The 25176-nt window shown below is 47.4% G+C and overlaps 1 protein-coding gene across 4 annotated transcripts; it reads right to left on the bottom strand.

The window, feature by feature from the left end:
- Positions 1 to 2027: 2027 nt before the first annotated feature.
- Positions 2028 to 24858, bottom strand: GTF3C4 (general transcription factor IIIC subunit 4). 4 transcript variants are annotated; one of them, XM_045467356.1, is made up of 5 exons: positions 24367 to 24858; positions 15732 to 17552; positions 12317 to 12447; positions 10260 to 10348; positions 2028 to 8261 (listed from the first exon to the last, which is right to left on the bottom strand). In XM_045467356.1, exons 1-5 carry the CDS (start codon positions 24721 to 24723, stop codon positions 8197 to 8199), a joined length of 2463 nt encoding a protein of 820 aa, XP_045323312.1. In that variant the 5' UTR covers positions 24724 to 24858; the 3' UTR covers positions 2028 to 8196. The 4 variants fall into 4 exon arrangements, with proteins under 4 accessions (XP_045323312.1, XP_045323313.1, XP_045323314.1 ...); XM_045467357.1 differs by having other exon boundaries at positions 2028 to 3511; XM_045467358.1 differs by lacking the exon at positions 12317 to 12447.
- Positions 24859 to 25176: the final 318 nt, after the last annotated feature.

The raw sequence follows: 25176 nt of genomic DNA, 5'->3' as shown, positions 1-25176 counted from the left end.
GTCACCCGCAGGGCTGCACCAGAGTCGTTGCTAAAGGAGCCATGGGCACGGGGGCAGGGAATGCTTCCTGGATGTGCAGAAGGGACACCAGCACTGCGCACCGAAGGTTTGTGACCCTCCAGACTCCTGTGCCCAAGCCCCGAGAAGATACAGCAGGGACCTCCCGCCCGCCCGCCGCTCACCCACACGGAGGCTGCCCGCAAGCCCAGGAATGAAACCCATCCTGTGGGCACCTCCGCCGTGCACTTCCCAGACCCCTGAACCCACTCCCCAGATTGCCAGAGCCAAGATGAGCCACGGTTTCAAAGTACCGTGTGTCGGCCTGATCGCCTGTGTAGAAGGAAAATCTATGGCAAGGGGCCTGAGGGCTGGGGGGGGGGGGGGGGGGGCAGAGTGGAACCTCAGCTACCTTTTCCATGCTTCAAAAGCTTCTGTACTTTATAAACTTTTACATATTTTCCATTTATCACTTCCGAGCAACATGGTTTGTTTTTCTGTCAACCCTTGCTTTACTTGGATCCCTTGTTCATTTACATTTCATGTAATTAGTGCTGTACTGGGTGTAAATCGATGATCTTAATTGCTTTTCATTTTCCCAGCCTAGTCCATCTTAGGTTTCTGTCTCCTGTTTTGGGTTATTTAAAAAAAGTTCTAGTTTTCCCCCGTTTGTTAGCTGAATCATACACCTCCTTATTATTCTTTAGGTGGTTACTCCTGCCTCGTCTCAGAACCTCTCCGGACTTGGTACTTTGTGCCTGGTGTCCGCCCGCCCCTTGCCCTCCAGCTCTCCAGTCCTTGCAGCTTCTTGGATCTTCCTTCCACCTCCCCCACTCACCACCACCCCCCCCCCCTTAGCATTTCCTTTAGTGCTGATCTGGCGGTGATGCGTTATTTCCCGTTTTTGCCTGAAAACATCTGACTTTTCATTTCTTTAAAATTTTTTTTTAATTTTTTAAAATGTTTTTAGTTATTTTTGAGACAGAGAGAGACACAGCATGAGCCGGGGAGAGGCAGAGAGACAGGGAGACACAGAATCTGAAGCAGGCTCCGGGCTCTGAGCTGTCAGCACAGAGCCTGACGTGGGTTCGAACTCATGGAGTGTGGTATCATGACCTGAGCTGAAGTCGGACGCTCAACCGATTGAGCCACCCAGGTGCCCCTCTTTAATAAAAACTTTAATGTTTATTTGTGAGACAAAGAGTGTGAGCGGGGGAGGAACAGAGAGAGAAGGAGACACAGAATCGGAAGCAGGCTCCAGGCTCTGAGCTGTCAGCACAGAGCCCAACACGGGGCTCGAACTCATGAACTGTGAGATCACGACCTGAGCCGAAGTCGGACGCTTAACCGACTGAACCCCCCCCCCCCCCCAGGCGCCCCTGTACTTTTCATTTAAAGGGCATTTTCATGGAGTTGCGGATTCTAGGTTGGAAGCTGCGGTCTTCCCGCCCCTCTGCAGCCCTCCCACTTTCCCATCCGCATCCGGAATTCTTCTTGAAGCCTTACTACTGCCCCTTTTAAGGTACCTTCTCTTTCTGCTCCTTTTAAAGTGATGTCTTTTTCTTTGGCTGCTTCAAAGTCTTCTCTTTGCCTTTGATTTTCAGCAGTTTTACTCTTACTTTGAGGAGGGTCATTCGTTTTCTCATCCTGTTCCATCTGTCGCTTTGCTCTCGGCAGGGCTCCGAGTTACGAGTTTGTCGCTGCTGAAATCCTGCAATCAGAACTTCGTTTACAAACTCGCCAGGTCCTACGTAGCTGACGTTGCCGAGGACATACGGTGTCCCACGCCACACCGAAGCTCTGATTACTTCCTCTTACGTTCCTCGTACCTTTTTCTGGAATAAACCAAAGGCACACTGAATGGATTCTGCCGTGCTTGCTACTGGCGTTTCTTTAACACCCACGGCTCTTTCCTCCTCCTCTGCTCGTGCCTGGGCATTACTTACCGCTGCTGGTGATGGTGCTGGGCCTCAGGACGTTTCTAGACTTTGCTACAAACCATGTGAACCTGACAAAGTATGCACACAATATACAAACAATTCTGTTATTTATTTATTTTGAATAAAAAAGTGGCCAAGATAATACTGCGGCTCTGCATACAAAACACCACATGTTCGAGGTCGTTCCACATTTACAAAACTGCCGTTATGTACAGCACCGGATATTCACAGCAACTTTACTAGAAGCATACGAGCAACTGAGGGGCGTCCAAAGTGGGAAAAAGCTAAAAACCAACCATCTTTCATTAACTGGAAAACCGGCCAACCAGCTGACCGGTAAAGGAAACGAGTACCTGTTAGGTTTTCCTTCTTCAGCAGTGACTAAAGAAAGACTGGCCCGCAGGGCTGTATGCCGACAACACACCCTCCACAACCTCCTCTTTGTTTTTTCTCCGCTCTTCTCCACTTCAAACTTGTCCCAGCAACCTTTGCCCTAGTATTAAATAAAAGCTCAGGACAATGGGATATGATCTTCAGGAAAAGGCGGCGAACGAGTGCTGATGATATGGCGTGGCCTGGTTCAACCCAGGAAGCCCAGTTCGAACCCAAGCGGGACTCTGGCCCTCTTCGGGTCGGCAGTCTTTGCAGTTTCGAACGCGCTGGAAAAAGGGAACCATGCTCCGTCTTGAAGGTGGCAGGAAGTGACTCATTCTAAGCATCAGGAGCACCTACTCCGTGCAAGGCACTTGACATTAGGTGCTGCAGGAACTACCAAGATGAAGCAGACAGTCCCTGCCCTTGAGGAGCTTACAATCTAATCATGAACACTATGTACATATATACAGTGCAGAGAAGCAACCAATTTTTCTGGATGCGGGGTATTCCAGGCCAGAGGTGTTTGTTCCTGTTCTTAAAGTTTCCTTTAAATGCCAAAAGTCGAAACCACACCACCCAACCAGATGGTAAGCACTGAGAAACTCTCTCTCTATAACCTTAAGATTTTAGATGCCTGTTCTTTTCTTTAAAAAAAAAAAAAAAAAAAAAAAGTCCTGTGTGAACATACATATAATTCAAAGCTGAGCACGAAGATTAGCACAGGCATTGGGTAAACATAAACTATGTATCACTATACACAACACACTAATTTTTCTATGCGGTCTTGTTTCTGTATAAACAGGTTTGATATTCATGTTCCTTTTGTAAAGTACAAATCTGAGTCAAAGTCCTGAAGAAGCCATAATAACCCATTTTTGCTTTTAATTTTGCATTAGCACCCAGACCAAAGCGCGCGACACCCCAGCAGTCTGGTCGCCAAATGTAAAACCGATAAAGCACGAAAGCGTCTCGTAGCCATTTTGCCACCTCTTCCGGAGTCCAGCCTGACCACCTTATGGGATCTTTCTGCGAGAGTAACGGGATGTCGTGATGGCGAGGGAAGCAGATTTTTACCATGGAAACGAACAAGATTTAGAGTGCCGAACTTTAAATGAACCTCCCCGGCCCAGTTACGGCAGCTCACCTGGACGCCCTCCGCGGCGGGCAACATCTTGCCTTCTTTTCAGCTCCTGCCCAGCCTGGAACAAATGGCACCGTGTTGGCCATCTGAACAATCCTGCCCTGAATAAACTCATTCACCGACTGGGACCTCAGGCTGTATATTAAGACCCGCCCCACCCCAAGTATAATTATAACTCAAAAAAAAAGCGAGGTAAGAAAAGCTGAGTCACCTAATCAGATAAAGACACTGGGGGAGAAGCAGTCATATTCTAAAAGGAATAACTTCTTTATAGGATTTTTTTTTAACAGCCATTCGCCCCTTAAATTGATTGGTTGAAACACAGCAAGTTTTCAGAAGCAGCCCTGCTGTAACACAGAGTACATTTGCAGAGGGAGGCCGCAGCCTGCCTACGAGACTCAGCCTGGCTAGGAGGCTTGATACTGATCTACAGCAGCACCTGGGAAACGAGTGCCCAGTCTTCTGAAAAACCCCCCTGTTTCATCAGGACAGTGACGCTACAGTATTTCAGACCATTAGAAACAAGTCTGTATTTTGCAAATTTGACTTAATTCCACTTAAGGACAGTCAGATTTCACATGCTCTGTAATCACTTAAAAAGTTTTTTTTAACGTTTTTTATTTTGAGAGAGAGAGGAAGAGACAGAGAGCGGGGAAGGGAAAGAGAGGGAGACAGAATCCCAAGCAGGCTCCGCGCTGTCGGCACAGGGCCCGATGTGGGGCTCGATCCTATGAACCGTCAGATCATGGCCTGAGCGGAAATCAGAGAGCCGGACACTGAACCGACTGAGCCACCCAGGCGCCCCTGTGATCACTTTAAATAGCAGGTATCATCTCAGCAAATGTGAAGATCATAACTCCCCAAACCTTTCTTAGCCTCAAGAAAGAGCGGTTTGAAGTTTAATAACTATCAGACCTAAGACACACACCTGCTCTGCTCGAAGCTGTGCATGCTTCCACTAACGACTAACATGAAAACAAGTCACCGCAGTTAGATCTTTTAGAGGCACCCGTAAAACCGACAACCTTGAGGGATGAGGTTAGATTCTTGAGACACGCTGGAGCCTCACCGAACTGTGCGACTCCACGGACACACAGAAGGGGAGCGTGTGAGCAGAGAGGTGTGTTCGTGATTGATCACGGGAGCCACGTGGACGCCCTCAAGGGTCCACGGGGGGCTAACATTAAGACATTCATTCATTTCTCTGCCTATTGGCTGTTTTCGCCGCCCAATCTCTTTTAAAAAAAAACAAAAAAGGGCACAATATACCTTTCCCTTAGAAAAACTTAGGCCGGCTGACTTCTCCTACAACCCGTTCAGCATGGCGTCACCAGAAGTTCTGCTTGTCAGGACAATGCTGGCTTGGGGAGGGGGGTGGGTAGAGTAAGGAGCTAACATTTAGCAGACTCTACCCCAAAGCCCAGCCAGGAGCTGCTGAGCACTCTGCCACGGAAATAACCAAGAGTTTCGAAGAAAACCAGATACAGTTTACCAAGCTAACAACTAACACTGTTACCCTTAGAAAGAAGTCACTGTGTGATGCCGTCTCTTCTGGGAAGGGAGACCTACCGTGTGATTTAATTTGTACAGATTTTATCACTGATCTGTCGTTCTTTCAAGCATGAAATCTGCTAGCTCTGGACGTGTCCTAAAGCTGAGAAAACCAGAGGAAGGGAAATCAAGAGGAAGGACAGGCAAGAGAGAGGAATCAGGAGCAAGAAGGCTCTGGACCTGGACCGGTGGCGTTAATTCCTGCGGTAAAGTCACTAAACTCAGAAGCGGTTTGACTGTTGCAAGCGGAGCAGGTGTTCCTTAATACTCCCCGTGACAAGCACCAATAACCACCAACTTCTTCTGCTTCTTAGCTGATAGTGTTATAGTTACAACAGAATATATTTTAATATTCCATTACTACCCTTTAACATTCCATTCACCTGATTAACCCACGACACTCACTACCAGGTCCAACCCGCACGTTTCAACATTAACATTCCCAAAAACTTCTTAGAGAGAGGCAGAAAAATGTCACACTCAACCACACGCTTCGCCAGTGGTTCTAATAAGTCCTGACACTGGAAAATAATTGGTAGTTCTGGCAGATACAATAGAGGTAGAGGCTGCTTGAAGTCTGGGTGGTGGACACATGAGGATTTCAGAATGAATCTCGAGCATACCAAGCTATCAATTTCTTATCTAGAGTAATGGGGACAAATTAACCCCGGGCGGAAAGAGCGCGATCCAGGTGTGGCTGTCAGACTCCCGAACGCAACGTGTTGTAGCTGAAAAGGCCTAATTGCACACAGTCTTTGCCCCCGTGCTCCCGAGCAGTGCGACACCGTGGCTTCTACCGCTTCTGCCACTTCTGAAACGGTTGTTACAGTGACAGCCGAGAGAAACTCAAAATCCACTCACCAGATCAGGCAGATGTGAGGAAGCAGGGAGGGCATGACAAGTTTAAGCCGCGAGAGACAATGAGCCGGAAGATTCCAGGGGTCACCCCTGCCTTCCCAAGGTCCCACTGACCGGCGCTCTGTCATCAGGTGCTCTGGCTCTTTGTGAAGTCGGAAGCAGACTGCGTTTGTGATGCTGCCACGAGGTCACAGCAGCCTCCGTGGCTGAGGGGGTGGGGCTGGAAGAGGGGGAGACCGCCCAGCTCCACGCAGAAACGCGGGCCGAGCAGGGATCGGGTGGGTTTCGGAATCTGAAGAATGCCCCCGGGCCTAGTCCCGCGCAGAGACGAGCCAGGTTCTAGCCCAACAGTTGCCATGTTTACTCCTACATAGACACACAAAATAATTTGGGAGACCCTTCTAGTTAACTCCCAAGAGTTAAATTCCCCCCAAACGTACAACTGTTTTAAATGAAAACTTAATGTAAGTTTTAAATGGCAGCAGCACAGAAGTCCCCAATCGGAACAAATTGAACACTGACCCTGGTTGGAACCAAAAATATGCGAGACTAAGCATCCCATGATTATGAAAACTGCAATAATTCCTTGACATGGTCTCAATTTTTACCCTCCTATTTGCTGTCATGTCAAACAGCTACAGGCACAAACGACCACGGCCACACCGCCTTCTGAGCTGTGTCACCCACCCGTGACCTTAATGCCGCCTGATTCTTTCCTGAAAACCAACTTAACATGCCAGACGCTGGCATCTGGATCAACACTATTCTTGAAGTCACCAAGAGGAGAAAGATAAGCAGAAGACTCCAGAAAATACAGATTTGAACACAGGAGACAAAGCAAGATTAGAACAGGAAACCAAAGACATTTCAAGGCAGACTGGCAGCACCTCTGAAGGGCTCTTGGCTCTCAACACGTGAGCGGAGGGGCAAGAATGCAGTGGTGTGGGGGGCGTCCGGGGGCATCTCGTCCAAACAGCAAGTATTTCCGAAGCGAGGCCAAGATGTCTTTCTCTGAGCGATCACAAGAAAGGCAGGAATAAATGTCAGAATAAAGGCCAGACAGCATGTGACAGAAGTGGCAATTTCACATTTTGTATTTCCTATCCAACTTCCCAGAAATCCGCACCATTTCGAGCTGTGGGCATCGCAGTCCTGTTGAATAGCACCAATCCCTAGGACACTTACTTTGTAATCTGGCAACACTGTAATTCCTGAATGTCCATCTTTAGTTTTAGACTTTAAGGCCAATTAATGTCTAACATCTCCTCTTAACAGCCCAGAGGAAAATACCAGTATTACAAATACCAAGGACCTTTATACTGAGAAGAAATTCCCAGGCTCCCGTCAACTGAGCCGCACACACCTGTGGCACCAGAGCACATCTGGGCTGCCCACTGCTTTCTGGAAGTTTCCTGGAAGTCTTTAGATGGACTGCACGTTCTCATACTGGATATAAATGAAATGTCTGGACATGTCAACATTAAAAACACTCCCAAGTTTTAAGGAGAAAATATTCTTTTTCTTCTATGTACAAAAACCTCACGTAGGCTGTGACAGTCAGTCTGAGGCAGGGAGGTGTCACGCGTGAACGGGAATACCAGATGTCCTTTACACATTAAGGACAAAGGACAGGAAACCTGCTAACATGGGAGCTCACTAAAAATAAGTCACAATTATTAACTTAGGAGAATGACCTGATCTTTTGACACATTAAAGCCAACTTTAGTCTTGGCTTCAACCTCTTAAAAATCCAGTTCTGTGAGAATGGTTTCAATATGCATGAGAAACAGGAACCCTCGGGATACAGATCTGTGGCTGTTTGTTCGGAACAAAGCATCAGGACCCTGTGCTGTTTCCGACACTTTTAACGTGTGCCGGAATACCGCGTACCATGCACCGCGCGCTTAAGCTCTCTGGAGCAGCAGCTCGGCACCAAGGCAAGCGTTAAGCCCAACTTGGTCCAGCGAGGCCCTTACCCCAGCTCTCTAGAAGAGATCGTTCTGTTCCCAGAGATGATAGGGCATTCTTGTGGTTCAAACTGCTTCAGTCAAAACACTTGAAAAATAAGTGTTCCTCACTGGGTGAGGAGGCGGGGGGCTAATGTTCATCTCAGAATGACTTAAAATCTCTGCATTCAGTTGTTTTAAAGAAATCCCGTAGTCCCCGGAGACAGAGACCGTGCTTCAGAAATGAGTTCCCAGGGCCCTATCTACACTCCTGGAGAGAGCCTCGCCACCCGAAGGCCGGGATCAGCCAGCGCGTCCTACGTCTTCAGGCCAGAGGGCGTTTTCTGTAACAGAGTATGTGCCCTTCCCATCTTCCCACCGCTGACGTTCAGAAGACGGGAGAATCGCAGAAAGGGCAAGGGCTTTGCAGTAACCTCTTAATCCAGTCAGGATCTGCAAAGGAAGACAAGTGGCATTGAGTGTCGGCTTCGGAGCGGGTGGGCTGAGGCCTGGCCGGACAGCATGAACGCACAAGAGGCCTGGTCCTGGCTCTGCGTCCTCAGAGCACCTCGCGCCAACATCCTAGACCAGCTGGACTAGATCTGTGCTTCCCAAAGCTAAGTGTGCGATGAAATTTTCATCCCTCTATGATGGAACAGGAAGAGAAGGGTAATGAATGAATGATTCATACAGCTAAACTTATTCAGTTCAAGGAAGGGGACTGTACTTTGTTCTGGGAACATAGCCTTAGTACACTGTTAATGCTAAAATTTTTTTTAAATGTTTATTTATCTTTGAGAGAGAGAGAGAGAAAGGGAGAGAGAGAGAAAGAGCACACAAGCGAGGGAGGGGCAGAGAGAGAGGGAGACACAGAATCTGAAGCAGGTTCCAGGCTCCGAGCTATCAGTCAGCACAGAGACCGATGCGGGGCTTGAACTCATAAACCTCAAGATCATGACCTGAGCTGAAGTCGGACACTTAAATGACTGAGCCACCCAGATGCCCCTAAGATATCCTTTTATAAAATTACAGTAATGGTATTTTTTTTTAATGTATTACTTGGAAAAAAGCATGACCACACTGGCTCAACACCGTCTCCCCCTTTAAAAACTCCCCTAATCTGTAAGTGCTTTATTGTACGACTGCTCTCCAGACCCACAGACTCTCATTCTTCCTAAAGCTGTATGTAGCTCAACTCAAGGTCAATTTGGCAGGTGTATTTGTTTCTTTGATTTGTCTCAATCTTTTCCTGATTTCCTGTCTAAACATACCAATTCTCAACTGTAGTGAGTGTTTAAAGTTCCCTCTAATTTGTTTCAAAATAACACAGTAAGAGGAGGAAAGCGAATGGGGGACTACAGATGAAAGAACAAAAAGCCACGAGCTGGGGTGCCTGGGGGGCTCAGTCGGTTAAGCGTCCCACTCTTGATTTGGGTTCAGGTCATGATCTCCCGGTCTGTGAGATCGAGCCCTGCATCGGGCTCTGTGCTGACAGTGTGGAGCCTTGCTTGGGATCCTCCCTCTCTGCACCTCCCTTGCTCACACTTTCTCTGTCTCAAAATAAATAAACATCAAAAAAAAAAAAAAAAAAAAAAGGCATGAGCTGACAATTTCTGAATGATGGCTACATGAGGATTTATTATACTCTCTACTTTTGTATGTGGCTACATTTTCCACAGTTGTTCCATAGTAACAACTTAAAAAGAACACAAGCTGCCAGCACACCAACTTCTCAGAATGAGACGTTAGCCAGTTTGGAGTAAAAATCAAGAAAAAGGGCATAGTTTTGTGGAGAATGTTTTGTTTTAGTTCATCGAGACCACAAATTTCCCCCAAACATGTAGATAATTATATACGCTTATGTCTAGTTAGCCTTTTTGGTTAGAGTGCGATGTGATGTGAATGAGCTTTGGGTCATGAATCTGACGTTCATGTGACTATTTAAGTCACTAATTCCTTGCCCGCCTCTATGATCTTACTTCCAACTCATCATCTCAGAAATGTGGGCTTTGTCACCGGGCCCATCAGGAAAGAGAATACAGGCTAACCAGGAAAATCCCGTCATGGCTTTTGGAAGAATGAGTCCAAGCACACACCGAGTATTCTGGCTTAGCAATGCTGTCTTCGTATACCTCATCATTTGTAGAATCTCCATCCAAATATAATCCACACGTGCCATCTAACACAAGCTCTGACATTTTTCTGAATGAATAATTTGTTTGCAGTAACGGAACAGCAAACTGCAGCCCTACTCACACGCCAACATGCAGTAACTATATCCTTCCACGTGACATATTCCAGTTATCATTTTTTCATTCGTTGTGGTTTCATGATAATACTGCAAAGAGCAGAATGAGCCTGCTGACGGTCCCTGGTGGCCCAAGATCCTGCAGATTGAGCCTGACCCAAGCTGAGTCAGTGCCACCCTCCCAAGGCTGGGCAAGCACTCACCTTCTGGAGCTGGGTGGCGGGCGATGCTGTCATGGAGCAAACACCTTCTGTAGATCAGACTCTGGCAGGACTGGTAGGTTAAGAAGCACCTGAGAGAATACAGACTGGATCGTCAGGAGCAACTCGCCACACAGTTCCCGTAAAACCATCCGCTAACCAAGTAAAGCACGTAAACGGTGCTCACGCGCATGGCAACAGGGTAGCCCTCTGCACACCTGCGCTGCCCCACCCTTAGTGAGGGTCCCCGCTCAGGGGCAGGTTGCTGAGCCAAGACATACAAAGCTTCCAGTCCAGTCGCTGCCACTTCTTGTTGGCCATTTGCGTCACTGGGAAAGCGTTTACTCTGTCCATACCTGTCCATATTTTGAATTTCTGACATGTTAAAAAAGACGATCAGGTATCATATGGCAAATTATTCTTGTATGTGATTTTGAAGATTAGATCTAAGCACTGTGTTTAAGGATGTGACAGTACAATGGGGAAAACCTGAAAGGTACAGAAGACAAAGTTAATGGTGCAGACAGACGGGACGTGAAGAGACGTCCCCAGGTTCGGCCCTGTCCTGTGACCACTCGCTAAACACCCATCAGGACCAGGCTACAAAGGGCAGGTGGAGTGGGTACCTACCAAGGACCAGGCATTGTTCTAGGAACAGCTGTGGACACAAAATTCCCCATCCTCATGGAGCTCTGTATCCCAGAGGAGAGGGAGAAACAAACAGTAAACATCTATGAAGAGGCGGTGACTGCTAGGGAGGACAGCAAGGCAAGGAAGAGCGACAGGAAAACCAGGAGGCAGGGGACGCCAGCAGGGGTTACGGTTCCAGGTAGCGTGGCCAGGAAAAAGGCCTAACCGAGAAAGGAACGCCTGAGGAAGCCACGCGGACACCGGTTAGAAGAGCATTGCCAGGCAGCGAGAATGGCAGTGCAGACATCCCGGAGGAGGAGGGGTGCCGTGTGTACCTGAGGAGCACTGAGGCCCGTGGGCTGGAGTGAAGCAAGCGAGGCGGAGAAGCACAGGAGAGGAGGTCAGAGAGGGGATGGGGGCCAGGCTGTGCAGTCTTGGTCACTAAAGGGGTTTTGGTGTTTACTCATCCCAAATGGGCAGCCTCTGGAGAGTTCTGAGCGGAGAGAGGGGTGACATGAACGGATGAAGTCTTAGTAGGATCACAATCATGGCCACACTGACGACAGACCGGAGGGCATGGGAGGAGGCGGGGACACCTGCTGGGAGATAACTATGTCACCCCGGCAAGGGAGGATGGTGTCTTCACCAGGACCGGGGAGGCGGAGGCCGTGAGAACAGGCTGGATGCAAACCGGAAACGCCTGTTAAACGTCCAAACACAGACACCGCACAGGTGGTCGGACACGAAAGTCTGGCTTTCGGGGGAGAGATTCAGGCTAAAGCTCTCTCCGTTTAAGTCACCCGCGGACAGGTGGTGTGTGACCGCCAGGGAAGTGCTGACAAAGGAGAAGCAGGTCCAGGATGGATCTCCAGGGGACGAAGCAGAATCAGCAAAGACAATAAGAACGAAGCGTCAGAGGCCGGAAGGAAACCAGGGAGGACGGTGTCCAGGAAGCCGGGAGACGCGGGCGCTTCAAGGAGCAAGCCGGGGAGTGACGCCCGGTGTCGAACGCGGCTCACGGGTCTGTCGGATTTGAGCACGCCCAGATGCCCTCTTCCAGTGAGAGCAGGAAGACTTCCACCTTTCAGTATGAAGTCAGACCCAAACGAGCGCACGACCTCTTTTATATTCCACTAACTTCAACAGATACTACTTTTGTAATACTTTACAATTTTAATGCTCCTTCAAAGGAAAACCGTATCGCCAGAATAAAGAAAGCCCTCTGTATGTCAGGCGGTAAAAACATGGTCTTTAGAGAGCGTCTGGCCTTAGTAAGACCGATGAAAGAAGTCTATGCCTGGTTTTTGCTAGTGGCTTTTCTCCAACCGAGTGGCAGGGGCGACACGTTTTAGACACACACTTTACCGCGCTCAGTGCGGCACAAACCTGGAAGAGGTGCACAAAGCAGGGGCTGGCTTACAATGGCTTACCGGAGCCAGATGTGGCCATTGGAGCAGACTGCCTGTTTGCGATCTGTGAATGGCAAGATCTCTTTACACAAACTACAGTGCTCAGGGAAGGTCTGTTTGTTCATCTTCTTTGAGATGTGTCCAATCAGCACCTAATGAGACAAAGCAGTCGGCAATGTTTAGTGGGGTGAGTGTAAGACTTGTCAAAGAAAAAGCCTACTGACCCAGTGGAGGAAGGAAAACATATGCCGTATGGATGGGAGATCGGCATTTCCACGCAGGCCGCTCATGGTGTCTGAACGTGACAAAGCCAGACCTTCTCCACGTGCTGACTAGCTGAGTAAACTAAATTCATTGAGGGACCCTCTGATAACAGGGTGAATGCTAACCACTAAAGAAAAAACTGTTCTGAAAATCAAAATCTTACCACTTGCCTTGTTTTAGCAGCTTCTGAAACCAGGAATTCAGAGTTCTGTTAGAAGACAAAGTATTTAGCTATTCTTTTATAATAACTTAAGAAGGGAAAGCATAAAGTCTACGGGTGAAGTATTCTGTGAAATGCTAACTTTGTAAGATTGTACAAATGTCCGTTCTTTAAGAGAGGCTTACAAAGTATAAGCAGGATTAAAAAATAATAATTTCCCTTTTTGATAGCCCCAAGACCCATGACCAATCTGATCTAGCAGCCTGCCATCTGTGAACCACTGGGCCCCCCTGCAGAGGGGCGGTGGGGCCCCCCGTGGAGAGGTTGACAGCACAGGCTCTAGAGCTGGTCCCTATTTCGGCTTTTCTCTGCTTCATTAGGATCATAGCACAGGAAAAATCAAAGTCTAAAAAAAGGTATCTACTTCATTACTTTGTTGAAAAAAACCTTCACTGGCTACATCTTTTGCAGGCATGGATACAACGAGTCTTTAGAACTTCCTCGTCTTACTAGGAGATAAGGTCCTTCAAGCTTTTTAATCCATTTATACTTAAGTTCTGGCGGAAGAACTCACATTCAGCCACTCACTAAAATTAGCTCCCTGAAGTTCTGAAGGGTATCTTAACAGCTCCAAAGGGTGTCTGACCTACTCAGTACGTAATTTACAAATCTAAAGCCCATTACCTTTTGGCTTTCTAGGTTTTTTAGCCTTAAGAATTCTAATTTTTGGTCCCTCATGCAGCGACAACCACCCCTCCCTTCTTTTCCAGACAGGTCAAACACGCTGACAGTGGTAGGACAAAACCTACTCTGGACTCCTTCAGGAGAGACACACTCCAGTTTTACACAAGGAAGAAGTGCTTCTCACTAGCCTTGATTGTGCAAGCCCAACTGTATTAGTGTAACTCCTACATTCCCAATGGGGGAGACACTGTTCCTTCCAAGGGACAAATACTTATTCTTGGGAGGACAAGAATTCTTACCCTTTTTATGCATAAAGCACATTGATGTATGTAATCTGTATCAAAACACATGCACAATGTAGCTGTATTATTAGTAGGTTACAGGCAAGAACAATTAGGGGGAAAAATGCCTAAAAATGCTGGGGGTGGCGGGTGGCAGTGATAGTCTTAACTACACCAACATATCAGGCTGAGAATCTCAGAAACAATTTGTAATTACTAGATCAATGCGCTAGGTTTGAAAAGGTTCGTTTCATGTATATAGTGGGATTTTTTTAAAGACATGAAATGTAGTGTTTATTTTTTTTTTTTAATGCTTATTTACTCTTGAGAGAGAGAGAAACAGAGCTGGAGCAGGGGAGGGGCAGAGAGAGAGGGAGACACAGAATCCAAAGCAGGCTCCAGGCTCTGAGCTGTCAGCACAGAGCCGGATGTGGGGCTTGAACTCATGAGCCATGAGATGGTGACTTGAGTGGAAGTGGGACGCTCAACCGACTGAGCCCCCCGGGTGCCCTGAAATGCAGCGTTTCTAATCAAAACTCAGTTTTACCGATAACAGAGGTGCCATCTTCCCTCCTTTCCTCTGGCTCTGTTGGAAACACGTGACTATGCCAGTAGCTTCCTGTGCTCATTGCCCACCTGGACAATTACCTAAACTACGACCACCAACTTCCACCACGTACTTCCTAAAATGTTTTGTTAATCTTTCACCGACTCTTGTAACACTCCTGCTAGGTCCAGAAAACTTCCTCGCAATTCGCAATTGGAAGCACAATGGAATACTTTTTAAGAGCGGACTTTCGGAGATGAAAAATCAGTTACATGAACAGTACATTGTAACTACTCTTGAAATTTTACTGCAGATATCCTAGGCGTAGTAATTTCGGGGTGGATATGCACACTTTCCAACAAGAAAATGCAGCAAGGAGTTTGTGAGCAGTTTAACATTAGGCATGAAGATACCTGAATTTACTACCTTCGATTTTATTTTATTTAAGCTTATTTATTTATTTCGAGAGAAACCGTGCACGCAAGGGGTGCAGAGGGAGAGAGAAGATCCCAGGCAGGCTCCGTGCTGATGCGGGGTATGAACTCACTATCCGTGAGATCATGACCTGAGCTGACATCAAGAGTCAGGTGCTTAACGACTGAGCCACCCGGGTGCCCCTACTGCCTTCAATTTTAAGACTCTGGGCAGTGAGAAGGAGTGTCAGTCTTAAGAGTAAAAAGGAGCACGGGCTTTTGTAGTTCTGAATACGTTACTATAAAGTATATTCCTTGAAACAAAAGTTCTTCAGGGTTTTAGCAGCTGTTACTTCACAGAGAAAGGTTCCCTGATGTCAGGGTAACAATGAAGTACACAAAGTCAAAGGGTTTCTTCTCTGCAGGAATTCCCAGAACCATCAAAAGGATAAGGTACACTGGGAGCCTCTAAGAGGAGGACAGAATGTAACCCTATCGTTCTATCAGGGAACTTGAATTCTGCGGAATACGTTTCGGATAAGGCTCTAAGATGCTTCTAAACCAAAATAAAGATTAAGCCCAGTTTTTGTAAAAGTAAACATTATGAGTAATAATCTGCTTACTTGACATGCCCTTCTTGACTACGTCAAAAGGCCTCGTCAAGTCTTCCCAAATGTGCGCAGTCCCTGTGCGGCCACCGCCGCCCCGTCTCCCAACCCCAGAACCTTCTGCAAACAGGGAGGGAAGCAAGCAGGGTGTCACATTTGCCCTGCTGTCACTGCCCAGTCACATACGACTCGCTAAACGAAGCCTCCTCCGGCTCATCCACAGCCGGGGGATCTCAGCCCGCAAACCTTGCTTATCCATCAGGCCGCGGTGGGAGGAAACATCGAAATGTTTTTTGTATGATTTGCAAATGTCCTCTGCATTAATCCACGTTTCCTATTTATTCTCCTGCACCTCACGCCAATCAACTCCTTACAAAATATCGAAGTCAAAGTTGGGTTAGGAATTGGTTCAGACCACTTCCCCCTCATGCAGAAAGCAGACCTCTTACCGTTCTCGTGCTTCCGCTAGAAACACCTACCCGTGCCGTGCGGTCATCGTACTCCTCGTCAGACATCAGAAAGTTGCAGAGGCCCCTGGTGGGGATGCTCGTGTTCTCTGTGATCCAGGTGTGCAGGTACACTTCTCCTAAGACCCGCTTCATGTGCTCCCTGGTCAAGTGCATTTCCACGCCTTCGATCTTCCCTTGGATCTCCAGGAGCTTCTCTTCCATCGGCTCCCGGCCCCCGGCGTCTCCAGATGGGGTCAGTGAGTCGTCGACGGGGTCCTCGGGATCGCCCTCTCTGCTCCTCTCCTGAAGGCCCTGCCTACTGGCCTGTCTGGAAGTGCCTTCCTCTTGTTCCTCCTCGGCATTGCCCATCCCAGGGGAGTCAACGAGTAAGATTTTGGAGTCCTCGTGGGACGGTTTCCATAATGCTTCTGAAGGGGTTTTCTGCATCGACTGATACAAAATCCTCAAGAGGAACAGTTTGAAACGCCAAAAATACGTGGCCCCGCTGCTTTCGATCTTTTTTTCCAAAGCTTCTTGTAAAAACTGCGGGATGTGTTTATCTTTTAGAATCTTCCAGCGAACCAGATCTATTAAGTCAACCTGCTTGAAGAGATTCTGGACGGAAGACTCCAGGAGCTGAGCAGCTGCCTCTTCAAAGGTTTTAAGAGTAACGAACTGGACCTGGTGGTTTTTGTTAACGGGGTGGAGGCCGTTGACCATGCCCTCGGTCGTAATGACGGCCAGGTACGCGCCGCAGGGGCTCACCGCTATGCCGTGCGTCCTCACGGAGCCAAACACATCCGAGAGCTTAATTAGCTGGTGTTCAAACTTTAACGCCACATCTGTGAAAATGGGAATCAGCTGCCTCACCTTCCCGTCACTGGAACAAGTGTACACCGTCCCGTTCTGCTTGTCCGCAGTCATGGAGACGATGGGCAGCGAGTGAAGGCCCGTGACGTGGGAATTGTGAACGTTGAGGCCTGCTTTGGAGATCAGAAGAAGACACCAAAACACATAGGACCCTCTTGCTGCCACCACCAAGCTACAACTACACTTCTGGTAAGGGTGGTAGAGCGGGACACACTTAATGCTGTGCACTGGCAGCTGGTCCATCTCTTTCCACAAGACAACAGGCTGCCTTAGAGTGAAATAGCCTTTCACTGCTTTGAGATTGACGGGCAGGATTTTTACAGGCCCAAAAGCACTCCCCACGATGAGGCCGCTCATTTTCCGATTATTGTGCTCATATTCCCACCAAAACAAAACACTAGGAGAGTTGATTCCGGACTCGATCGTGTTGCATGAAGAGATGGATTCCTTCCCTACAAAGGGCAACTGAAACTGCCACACGGCAATGTCGCCGTTCTCAAAGAGGACCGCCAGGAGCACGCTGCCTACGTCCCGGCACTCGTTGTTATGCTTGACCTGCTGAGTGGTGCAGATGCCCGACCACTCCATCCTGACCGGAGTCTGCATGCTGTGTCTCCTCTGAAACTCCGCGAAGTCCCCGAGATTCCCTTCCGGAGCCTCATTTTTAGAGAGTCTGTAACTGGTCTCGTAAAGACGTTCTCCATAAATCTCTGTCAGATCGACCAGCTGGACCCACTGGAGTCTGTTGAGGTTAGCCTGGATGGTCAGGCGATTGTCCATGGTCAGTGCCGCCAAGAGGCACCTGCCATTTGCATCACAACCCATGGGGGACCAGCTAGTATATTTGAATCCCCTCATCGGCGGCAAAGCTTTCCCCTCAGGGTTGAACACCCTATCCAACATGAAAGTCTGACTGACTGTGGGGTCTTTCGAGGTGGCAAACTTCTCCTTACACTCAGCAACTTCTGCTTTAGAGCCAACCTGAAAATAAGAGATATAAAAACTATCAGATAAATATTTCACTCTAAGAGGAATATATTTACATTACTTAGGGTACTGAGTTATTCATCGGTGTCGACTAAGTCACATTCGCATATACAGAATTTTGTATCAATTCTCTTAATTTTGAAAGACATACGTTTAAAAGATCAAGTGTGTGTCTGAAAGTGAGTACTTACTCAAGAAATAAAGATTTTTGTTTTAAGAGTCAGAATAAACGTTGCCAGGATTCATAGCCTGGCTCCCACATTCTTTTTAGAACTGCCATAAATAATGGCCATAACAGCAATGTACTTGATCTTTAAAGCATTTAGAGCACGCAGCTGAACTACTCACAAAACCATAAACACGTTACATATTCATGAAAACACATACCCATATACATCTTTGATACAATTGGATATTTGGGTTTTTACAATTTTTTTGTGATACAAACACCAGCTTTAGGTTCTATCTAAAATTTCATCCAGAAACTATGCCAAAAGCCAACTCCAACTGCTACATCCACTGTTTCTATAGAATAATGTCCACTCTGGTTAGACTACTTGCCATTCCTTGAATATTCCGTCCTCTGCCTCCCTTGGCCCCTTGTCTGGAATGCTGTCTTCCTATCTAAATCCCACCTGTCCCACCAGATCTAATTCTCTCTCTGAAGCCTTCTGAGATCATTCTGGCTTTCACCCATCACTCCCTTCTCCGAGTTTGTGACATATATCAGTGGTGCTATTTATTTAGTGCTTAGCTGTTTGACTACAAGCTCTTAACAGAGACTTTAAAGGGACATTAAAGACAAAGGAAGAGATAAATGACCAAAAGAGAGTGGTTCAGAGCCAGGAAGGCTAGAACAAAACAAAGCAGGAGTCAACTGAACTGTGCTTTCTGTGGATATGTGAGGCCGGAAGAGGAAAGGACTTGACCCCACTGTCTTCAGGGAAATGGATCCAGAGAAAGAAAGAAGAATCTTTCAGATTTAGTGACAATCTCCTTTTACCTAGAGGCTGATCTTCAAATTGGAAAGGGTAGTTATTAGATGATTACAAAGGAATTCAAACCTAAGACATATGTAGACCTAATAAAAGTCACTTTAAATGAGTTTAAGTCCCCAAACCCAGAGGAATTACACTCCAGGACACAGGAAAAACTTGGAAGATGTTGCACTCCAAACCACTAACTAGTCCTCGGTAAAGTTTGAACTGGGAACGTGTCAGAAAACCAGAGTGCAATTAACAGTTTTAAAGTATCCCCTAAACGGTAAATGGGTAACAAAAATCGCAGACCACTCAGTCCGCTAGGGAATAAAATTCTTCAATTACTAACAAATAAAAGGTTTGTGTAGACAGAAGCAATCATTAGAAACCAGCACTGGATAACCAGAAAACTCTAATCTTATTTTCTGTCGAAACTGCTACATGACACAATAAATAAGCATAGAAAGGTAGATACCACGTTGTCCACCAAATGAATTAGACGACTAACTTTTCCTAAAGTGTGTTACGAACAACACCACCCCCTAAACTGTCCCTTGAAGTACGGCTGTGTGGCCAAGTCCTGGGAACGCTGTTTGCTACACAGCATCTCACTCTGAAGAGTCTTAGGAGCACGTTGGATGCCTTGGCCAAGGAGCTACTGAGAGCCTTACCTAGAGTTTTTGTTTTGTTTTTTTAAATTTTTTTTTAATGTTTATTTATTTTTGAGACAGAGAGAGAGAGAGAAAGAGACAGACAGAGCTCGAGAGGGGAAGGGCCAGAGAGAGAGGGAGACACAGAATCTGTAGCAGGCTCCAGGCTCCGAGCTGTCAGCACAGAGCCTGATGAGGGGCTGGAACCCACGAACCACGAGATCATGACCTGAGCTGAAGTCAGACGCTTAACCGACTGAGCCACCCGGGCGCCCCATTGTTTTATTTTTTTTAAACAACAGAACTTTTTCTGGGTGATGTCCTCCTTTATTATCCTAAAGAATACTCTGGAATCATGATTTAGAAAGGCATTTAAGGTAGCCTCTTGGATACATTTATGAACATGCTGGAGAAATGCAGACTGGAAACTCCAATTAAACAGAAGTGTAGCTGGCTAGCCTGTTGATAAAATAATGCTAATCAGAGCCCAGAGCTTTGTATGGGTAAATAAAATTTGAAATATGGCAGAATGAAGCACAACATAACGACTGAAAAATCTGTGCTATGAGGCCAAGACTACCTGGGTTGAAATCCTGACTCTATCACATAGCTTGGTGACCTTGCACAAATTCTTAAAACTTCTGGCCCTAATTTTCTCATTTATAAATAGAGAACAATAATACGAGTCTCATAGAGTTAGGAAGTACAAATAAAGATGTAAAGTGCCTTTTTTTTTGGTGATCAAGAGTCTCTACTGACTGGGGCAACGGGCGGCACAGTTAATCCTGACTCATGATCTCAAAGTTGTGGGCACGGAATCTCTGTAAGATTCTCTCCCTCCCTCTCTCCGATTCAGTCAATCAATCAAAAGAATCTCTACTGACTGAGCCAATCAGATGCCCATAAAGCATCTACTAATAAATGCTCAATAAATGTTAGCTATGATGATGAAAAATACTCTCTCAGGATTAAGTGTTAATGAGACCTAATAAAAGGATGCAAAATGCAGAGCAGATAGAAAGCTGTCCACCAAATGAAGGGAAGATACAAAGTCATTCACAAACCTTGTAATACTGTAAGCTAAGCAATAATTGTTAGAATAGGTAGATTTGCTACAAATAAAAGCTACTAAAGAACTACAAGTAAACAGCAGCAGAGGATGAAATCAAAGCAACTCTTGGTCCCACTCACTGTAGGAAGAACTCTTGAGAGGAGAGAGAGCAGCTTGGTTCTCAACCAATGGAGAAAGCCCGTGCGGTTTTGTGTGTATGAGTTTGAATGAGTACGCTGCCCCTCCGAGGAAGTCTCCAACTCACAAAACCAGCCATCAAATTAAAACATGCAGCCAGATGCTCAAGGAACACACACCACAGAGAGGAGCCCAGCTCCCAGAGGACCACACCCAGCCAATCATTTAATTATATACCATCCTGTTCCCAGCTGGCCACTATTACTGCTAATAGCTAATTCCTTTGTAAGTACCTAATGAATAGAAATTCACTTGAAGTTACTCAACAGGAAGCTTCTTGAAGGCAAGAATAGGATTCCAAAGACAGCCAATAGTTACTTAATGTGGAGTTAATACTTTCCCATACTCCTAAGGATTCATACAGAATAAAATTAGTTATACAAACATTAGAATTTGCAATTGTATCCAACTAGATGATTCACTGACTCAGCAGTCTAATGGGAAGAGAAATTGCAAATCGTTCTTTTTTTAAAGTTTGAGAGACAGAGATAGCATGAGTGGGGGAAGGGGTGGGGGGAAGGAGGGGGAGGGAGAGGGAGAGAAAGAGAATCCCAAGCAAGCTCCACGCTGTCAGCACAGAGCCTGACACGAGGCTCAAACTTATGAAACTGCAAGATCGTGAAAACCAAGAGTCGGATGCTTAACCAACTGATCCACCCAGGCAGCCCGCAAATTATTCTTAAATCCCAGTTTTATTTTTTCAGATCATTCACTTCTAGCATTTTCCTTTATATCATACAACCTCAGTGCCCAGGACAGTAACCTGCAAATAGCAAGTAGTATTTGAACTATTATATAACTGCATATGTTCCTGAAAGAAATTCATAATCTAAATAAAGGGTCATAGAGCAAAAGGTCCAGAGTGGCTCAGCATCTAGCCTTGTAGCAGTGCCATACCTTAAACTGATCCAGGCTGCAGACTGGCCCACCTTTTGAATCAGAGCAAAGGCAAGCTGGACAGCACTGAGCAATTAAAAAAAAAAATTTTAATGTTTATTTTTGAGACCGAGAGAGACAGAGCATGACTGGGGGAGGGTGAGAGAGAGGGAGACACAGAATCCAAAGCAGGCTCCAGGCTCTGAGCTGTCAGCACAGAGCCCGATGCGGGGCTCGAGCTCACAAACTGTGAGATCATGACCTGAGCTGAAGTCGGCCGCTGAACCGACTGAGCCACCCAGGCGCCCCAGCACTGAGCAATTTAAATCCTTAGGCACTGCCAATGGGTAGAGCCATCAAAGTACTGATACCAACTTCTTTAGAGTCCTACCATCATACCCCAGGGATTTATCCCACAGAAGCCTCTTTCAGAATTTCAGGGACAACTCAGCATTCACTCACCAGACGGTCGCAGTCTAATAAGACTGCTGACGGATGGTTTGTGTGATGTGCATTCCAAAGAACAGTACAGGAGGAGAAGACGCCACTAATTAACTTTGGACAACCCATCAATTACAAGAGGAACACAAAAGATTTGCTATTACTTGTTAGACAGTTGTGCAACCAACGAGAGTCTAATTTTTATCAGAATATTCTGGATATCTTCGTGTCCATAGCTACAGCGTTAATCCAGACCTGTATTCCTTCATACCTGTATGACCGCATTTATTACTTTAAGTACAGCATGTTGGGACCTGTACTAAGTGATTGTATGTGTGTGTGTGTGTGTGCATATATGTGTATCCATATATCCATACATACATAGATGTATTTAATTTAATCTGCCAAAAAGTCTAAACAACACAGGTTTCAGCAACCCCCTTGTTGAGAGTGTCCTATCTTGCTATTTTGTACCAAAGCCCAATCTCTTCACCTCTATTTTATACTGACCCCAACAATCATTTTCTTGATTCTGGGCCCACCAGATTCATAGTCCTGAACCATCCCAGGTCAGTCCATGTTTATGAAACTGTTACAGCCCTTCGGGCTTCTTAGAGTGAAGCCAACTTCTTCAGACCGTCAAAGTTCCCTAATGGGCTTCACCTCAATTTCCCTCCCTAGGAGAGCTCGGTCGACCCACCATTACTTACACAAACAATTAAGTACGTGCACGACTTAATTATGTGTGTAAGATGGACAGCTCATTCTGTTGCTTGGAGGCCCCTCTCCCATGTTCCTCTTTTGAACCAAATCCTACGTTCTTTCAGGACTGCTTCAGACTCACCAGCAGATAACATTCCCTGATGAACGTGCCTCCCTATTTCTTCCACTCTTTAAATTCTCTCTGCTAAAGTATTCAATCTGTGTCACTCTGGACACACACACTTAAGGTTTTCTCTAGTTCACGTGCACGTGAACATCCTTAGAAACAGTAGGGATGTACCTTTTAAAGCCCCTTTCTTCTGCCTCCCTCCCTGTTTCTCAATTTCACAGGAGTACCAGGGTCTACCCGATTTGTTTACACTCGAACCGATTTGTTCGTATCTTCTCCAAGATCTTACAGGGTTTAGCCATCCCAGTTTACCAATGATCTAATTCGATGACATGTTGTTTGCTTAAAACTTTCAAGTACGCTAAAAAAAAAAAAAAAAAAAAAAAAAAAAAAGTGGTGTGGGCTCCCTGCACCCTACCCACAGTGACTGATTCATATTTAAAATTGCTGGTGCAGGGGTGCCTAGGTGGCTCAGTCGGTTAGGCATCTGACTGCGGCTCAGGTCATGATCTCGCAGTCTGTGAGCTCGAGCCCCCCATCGGGCTCTGTGCTGACAGCTCGGAGCCTGGAGCCTGCTTCGGATTCTGTGTCTCCCTCTCTCTCTGCCCCTCCCCTGCTCATGCTCTGTCTCTCTGTCTCAAAAATAAATAAAACATTAAAAGTGTTTTTAATTGGTGGTGCAGAGGCGGCTTCCAAACCCTGTATGCGAAAGTCACATAAATACATTCTCTGGGCATAGACACTGATCTTTACAGTGCGTATCACTCTCTGTTATTACAGTAGTGCCTGTTCGCAACTTGCCAAAGAACGTAAGCTCCATGAAGGCAGGGACCTTGTTTTGTACACAGCTTTATTTCCAGAACCTAGATAGCACTAGGCCGATACATGGTGCTATTCAAATATCTGCTGAATGAGGAAATACACGTTTTATAGATCCCATCTAGGCATAAAGATCTATAAAGGAAACAGGGCAAGTTTTTGTACTTGAAACCACTAATGAACGATAAGATTTCCTACTCGGGGAATAAAAAAAAAAAAAAAAAAAAAAGGAAAAACAAATTGGAAAACAGTGATCTCCAAACAGTAGAACTTAGGAACCCGAAAGTTCTGAAGGCAAACTTAGTTGGTATGAAGTTGAAAGCACTAAATCTACAGAGACCTTGAAGTTTAAGAACTGCATTTACTTCCAGAGGCTTTTCATGCTACATCCCAAAGATGTTCAGCTACAAAAAAAAAAAAAAACGAAAGTGCTCAGCGGCTCAAGGTGAGAAGGACCATCCATATAATAAAGTCGCTAAGACAGCCGACACCCTGAAAAGGACCAAATTTTCTTCAGAGCTGAAGAGGCACCAGAGGAGGGCACATCACCGTAAACAAAGCGAGCGGAGGGCCTCGGGGGAGCCGATTCCAGACAATAGGAGCAACTGTGGAGGCAAGGTCTGGGGTTGGGTCAAAGGGGGTGGAGTCTCAGAAAGCACCAGAGAGTAATCAGCGCCAGCAGTGGGGCAGACGCAGGGCCGCAGGCAGGACCTGGCTCGGAGGAGAGCTCCCGGGATACGAGTGTGTGTGTCGGAAGGGGGTGGGTGATCTGGAAAGCCGGGAGCAAACGGCCGTGAGGTTTTTTGTTTGTTTTTCAAAACACGGCGACCCCGGCCACTCTGGATGCGACGAGGGGAATCCCCGGAATAGGCGCAGGCCGAGATTCCCCAGGGACCCATAACGCGGCCGCGGGAGCGCGGCAGGAGGAGACCCCGGGGCTGGGGCCCAGGGGGTGACTTACTTTGAGGAGGCAGCTGTTGAGAGGAGCGGGCACCGAGGTGCGGTGGATAACCAGGTCCTGGCCCGGGTTGTGCACGTCGCAGATGAGCTCCAGCACGGCGATGCTGCGGGCCGTGGACACGGACACGCGGTGGTCCTCGGACCAGGCCAGCGGCTCTAAGCCGCTCACTGCATACTGCAGCTTCACGGCCGGCTCCCGCCGAGTCACCAGGAAGCGGAACGCGGCACTGGGCCCGGGGGCCGCGTCTGCAGCCGGCTCCTTCCCGCCCGCCTCGCCGCCCCCCTCGCCCTCCTCCTCCTCGGGCGGCGCAGGCCCGTCGGCCGCGAGCCCCACCCGGGCCTTGTCAGCCGAGCTCATCTCCCCTCAAGTGCAGAGGCCGGATCCCAGGGCGCGCCAACCTCGCGCCGCCGTCCCGTTGCCGCCACTTGCGCCGCCGCCGCCGCCGGCCCCCAGCGCCCTCCGCAGCGGCTTTCTCCCCTCAGGCCCGGAGCGCCGCCGAGCCAGGAAGGACCCCGCCGTTGCTAGGCGACCCAGCCCTGCCAGGTGGCCAAGGCGCTGCCTGTCTGGAAAGCGCGCCTCCTCGGCGGGCCGGACCGAGAAGCGCCCTGACTCGGCCGCAGTGGCCGAAGGGCAGGGAGCCTCGAGGGCAGCCGAGCCCCAGGCCCCTGTAGAGGCCTCCCGCGCCACTGAAGTGCTAAGGGAGCGGCAGCGCGGCGGCAAACGAAGGAAACGTTGGCAAGATGGCACACGGCCTCCGGTCTCTCAGAGACGCTCAAAGAACTTCACAAGCGCGAACGCCAGAGTGTTCGG

The sequence above is a fragment of the Leopardus geoffroyi genome, chromosome D4, assembly GCF_018350155.1.
Source record: "Leopardus geoffroyi isolate Oge1 chromosome D4, O.geoffroyi_Oge1_pat1.0, whole genome shotgun sequence".
Classification (NCBI taxonomy): Eukaryota; Metazoa; Chordata; class Mammalia; order Carnivora; family Felidae; genus Leopardus; species Leopardus geoffroyi.
The sequence above is the reverse complement of the archived record's forward strand: the minus strand, read 5'-3'. Positions and strand labels throughout refer to the sequence as shown.

Coding starts and splice junctions, on each gene's coding strand:
- GTF3C4 (XM_045467356.1), bottom strand. CDS start 24,723: ATGAGCTCGGCTGACAAGGCCCGGGTGGGGCTCGCGGCCGACGGGCCT. Junction 17,553..24,366: donor TCAACAGCTGCCTCCTCAAA/GTAAGTCACCCC, acceptor TCTTATTTTCAG/GTTGGCTCTAAAGCAGAAGT. Junction 8,262..10,259: donor CCGCCACCCAGCTCCAGAAG/GTGAGTGCTTGC, acceptor CTTCCTTTGCAG/ATCCTGACTGGATTAAGAGG.